The following is a 3862-nucleotide window of genomic DNA, read 5'->3' as shown; positions in this document are numbered from 1 at the left end:
TAAGTGGCCCATGTCTGTACCTTACTGTACCGCTACCTAAGTGTGCTGGCCAGCGCCCACACCGGCACCGGGGGTAGGGTCAGAGGGATTGCACCCAAGGTGTTGAGGTGGGCTACTTATGAAGTGTGGGGCACGAATTCCGGCCTTTTTCCACGGCCTAACAATCGTTGCTGTAGTGGCGCCAATGGCCGCCTCCCGTCGCGCCATTGGCACCCTAGCCAGCAGTAGCACCGGAGGCAACACCACCAAGCCCACAAGTCACAAGAGTGACGGAGATGCTTGCCACGAGCACCGTGACGCCCGACCCTGTGAGCACCGTGGGCGTATACCGCTGCATACGGTGAGATGATGCACAGCATGGCCAGACGAGGGATGCAAGGCTCGCCAGCTGTATGTTAGTGAGGTATATGGATGTGATCAACATGTGTGCGTCACAGGTACGCGCAGCAGCGCATGTAGCCGCTGATATCGAAGACAGCGCAAACAGGTCTTTTTGCGCCACGCACCCGATGGCCGTGCAGGTCCAACTGCGTGCACAGGAATGCTATCAGCGCGTCTCCGCCATAACTGGACATGGCAATGAAGCAGCTGAGACGTGACAACACCGGTGCTGGGCCAAGGAGGTGCCGCTCACCGCCGATTGTTAGGACTGTCGTCGAAGGCGAGCGGCGGTCGCCGGGCAGCAGCTCGTGGCGATCGTCGATCCGCGAGCTGCCAAGCTTGTCACAGGCCGGCACTGGATCGAGGACGATGGCGCCGCGCGGCTGGAGGCAACGGAGAAAGGCATTGTGGAGCGGCGAGGCGATTGTTAGGAATTTCGAGGCGCGGAAAAATCCGACAGCCCTGCAAAATCAAGTATTCGTGCGGTCATGTATCGGAAAAAAATGAAAATCGTGCCACGGGACGGCGCGCACTTTCAACAAGAATTCTTGGAAAAAGACTCTCTCACTGGCACAACAAGGGCGCGGACTGGCGCGCGGACTGGTACACACACCGGCACACCACCGGAGCCGCCTAAGCGACTCCGTTACAAGTACATGCTAACACAAAACTCTCTCTCTCTCTCTCAGTACATATGTCGAAGATGTCGCGCGAGCGGCAGCGCATGTGTCTCGCGCAGCGCGGGGTGCGGCGCAAGGGCGTGCAGAAAAATGCGGTTGGCAACTACGTCGCTGAGATGGCCAACAACCTTTGGCAGACAAAGTACCCCGCGTTCGGCGAGCTGAGCGTGGCAGCGCGGCGTGAGCACTGGTCGACGATCTTCCGGGCGTACAAAGCCATGTACGTATGTATCTGAGGAGTGAGGTGAAGAACAGCCAGGCTCGGTCGGTCGGCGCGACACACACACTCGGACCACTGGACAGGCGCGGTGTGTATGTGTGCCTCACAGCCACACAGCAGGCAGGCTGAGCGCCTCTCCTCTCGGCTTCCAGTCTCGGCGAGACCGTTCTCTGAATGAAAATGCGCCCGACTTTCTACCTACTCGTGATCCAACCCGCCACCCCCCTCGCCTCGTCACCCTCCCGCCGCCTCGCCACTACATCGCCCGCTCGCGCCCGCCCGACTTTCTACTTCCTCGTGATCCGAACCGCGCCACCCTCGCCTCACCCCCGCCCTGGCGAGGTACTTCCAGCCTGCTGTGGGAACAGCTGACGCAGTCTCGCCGAGGCTCGCCCCAGCACTCTCTCGGGTTGACTCGGCCAGACAAAAACCCCGAGAGGCGTGGGAGTACCTCGCCAGCCCCCGCCCCCCGCCCAGCCGTTCGCGGCGGAGCTGGAGAGAAGAGCCGCACACCAACGACACAAATATGGGCCGCTCCCCCATATTGGGCCGCTCTCCCGCGCTCTCTCTGGCCCTGGTCGCCCTCTCCTCGGCGAGCGGCTCGGACGACTGGTACCGCGGCGCCACGCACATCGACGAGCTGCGCGAGGCATCCGACCGGCTGCAGGAGGGCACGCTCGACGAGCACGCGTTCCAGACGTTTGTGCGGCAGGCGGAGCGGGCGCCGGACGACTGGCGCGGCCACGCGATGCTGGGCCAGGCGCAAACCAGCCGCGGGTCGCACCAGGCCGCGGTCGCCTCTCTCAAGCGGGCGCGCAAGCTCGCGCCGGACGTGCCGCAGGCGGACGCGCACGGCAGACCCACGCCGGGCGCTCCCTCCCGACACTGTGGCGCCCGCTCCTCCGACCGCCGCTGTCCGCACCCTCCCACCCTGCGCGCTCCACAAGTCTGGACGCGTCCCGGCCGTGTGTCTCGAGGTTGCGACGGCGCTGGCGACGGCGCACGACGCTCTCGCCGCGGCGCTGCTCGACGCTCCGACGGCCGCCAACCTCACGCTCGTCAACCTCACAAAGCAGCAGCGGAGGCGGGCGGCGAGGCGGCCGCGCGAGGCGGTGTGAACAGAGCCCGTCCGCAGAGCCCCCTCGGGAGATGTGGGGAGATGTGAGTAGGTCCTTGCGCGAGGCGATTGCCCTCCGGTCTCACGCCGAGGGGACGGGCGCCGGCGCCGGCGCCGACGTTGCGGCCGCCGCCACATCGCACCACCGTCTGTCTCGGCTGCTGGTGCGAGCCCCTCGGCCGGGAGCAGCTGGAGATATGGGGAGACATGAGGAGATCTGGGGAGATCTGGGGAGATCTGCCCCTCGGCCGGGAGCAGCTGGACTGAGGCGTCCAGGCCGGTCAGAGCCCTGAGGCCGCCCGCTGTCCGCTCTCCGGCGCCGAGGTGCGGCGGGAGAGGGAGTGCGGTGGGCGCGGGAGTGCGGCCGCCTGGATGTCGTACGACGGATCGACGGCCAGGCACACCCGGAAGCAGCCTTGCAGCGCCTCGCACGCGTCGCCAGACCCGGGGTCAAGGAGTAGGACCCAAACCAGCGCCCGGGAGATATGGGGAGATATGGGGAGATATGGGCAGCCTACGTGGTGGGTACGCCAACCTCAGGGCGGGAGATATGGGGAGATATGGGGAGATATGGGGAGATATAAACCAGCGCCCGGGACTCCGACCTAGCCGTGTCGCAGTCGCCTGTCTCGAGAGGACACGTACCCCGCTGTATTCCGCCGTACTCCGCTGTATTCACTGTCCTCGCCCCCCTCGTCTTCCCGCGGTCCTCTGAAGACACTGCACAGCACCGTCTCCCCGCCCCGAGGCTGGCGTACTCGGCTTGCCAGGCGGTTCGGTTGGTTCGAGTATGTATTCGATGATTCGAAACCAGGCGAGCGACCCGCTGCTCGAGCTCGCGGCGCCGGAGGACATCGACGACCGCGCGGCCGAGGCGGCGGCGGCGGGCGAGCGAGCGCGCGCTCCGCGAGACGCTCTGCTAGACCGTTCCTTGGGCTGCTTCCCTCCAGGTGTGCGGCGGGCGGGGCCGAGGTGCTGCGAGAGCGAGTCGGGCGCGAGGCCGACGCGAGGGCGTCACTGTAGGTGGCGGCGGCGGAGCGGCGCGCCACCGCGCCGCCGACGCGTCCCAGAGCTGAGTCTGTCTCGGAGCTGCTGTCTGCAGGTGATGTCGGAGGCGGTGCGTCACGCGCGGACGGCGGCGCGCCTCGACCCTGCCAGTGCGGTGTTCGCCGCGCGAGCGAAGCAGTTACGCGGCTTCGAGGAGGCAACCGCCGCAGCAGAACTGCAACCCCTCGCCCCGTCCCACCCCGTCGGCACTCTCTCTCTCTCTCTCTGCACTCTCCGCGCCGCATCGCACCAGAACCACAATCCCTCGCCCCGTCGCACCCTGATGGGAAGCGATCGAGCTGTCTCTGCAGCTCTCTGCCAGTCAGGGTTAGGGTTAGGGTTAGGGTTAGGGTTAGGGTTAGTCACTTGGACGCCGAAGACCCGTCACGCGCCACCGCTCTCCGCCCCCCCCCCCCC

General features: G+C 66.1%; 1 protein-coding gene across 1 annotated transcript in view; it reads left to right on the top strand.

Moving 5' to 3' along the window:
- Positions 1-1807: 1807 nt before the first annotated feature.
- The window catches only part of EMIHUDRAFT_103574 (hypothetical protein), a gene marked incomplete at both ends in the record, with an annotated part of 2592 nt that continues 537 nt past the window's right edge, over positions 1808-3862 (top strand). The window contains 4 exons of the mRNA XM_005766480.1: positions 1808-2113; positions 2259-2395; positions 2451-2562; positions 3501-3515. Of these exons, the coding sequence (XP_005766537.1) occupies positions 1808-2113; positions 2259-2395; positions 2451-2562; positions 3501-3515 (570 nt within the window). The remainder of the gene's footprint in view (positions 2114-2258; positions 2396-2450; positions 2563-3500; positions 3516-3862) is intronic.

The sequence above is a fragment of the Emiliania huxleyi genome (genome assembly GCF_000372725.1).
Source record: "Emiliania huxleyi CCMP1516 unplaced genomic scaffold EMIHUscaffold_51, whole genome shotgun sequence".
Lineage (NCBI taxonomy): Eukaryota > Haptophyta > Isochrysidales > Noelaerhabdaceae > Emiliania > Emiliania huxleyi.
The sequence above is the reverse complement of the archived record's forward strand: the minus strand, read 5'-3'. Positions and strand labels throughout refer to the sequence as shown.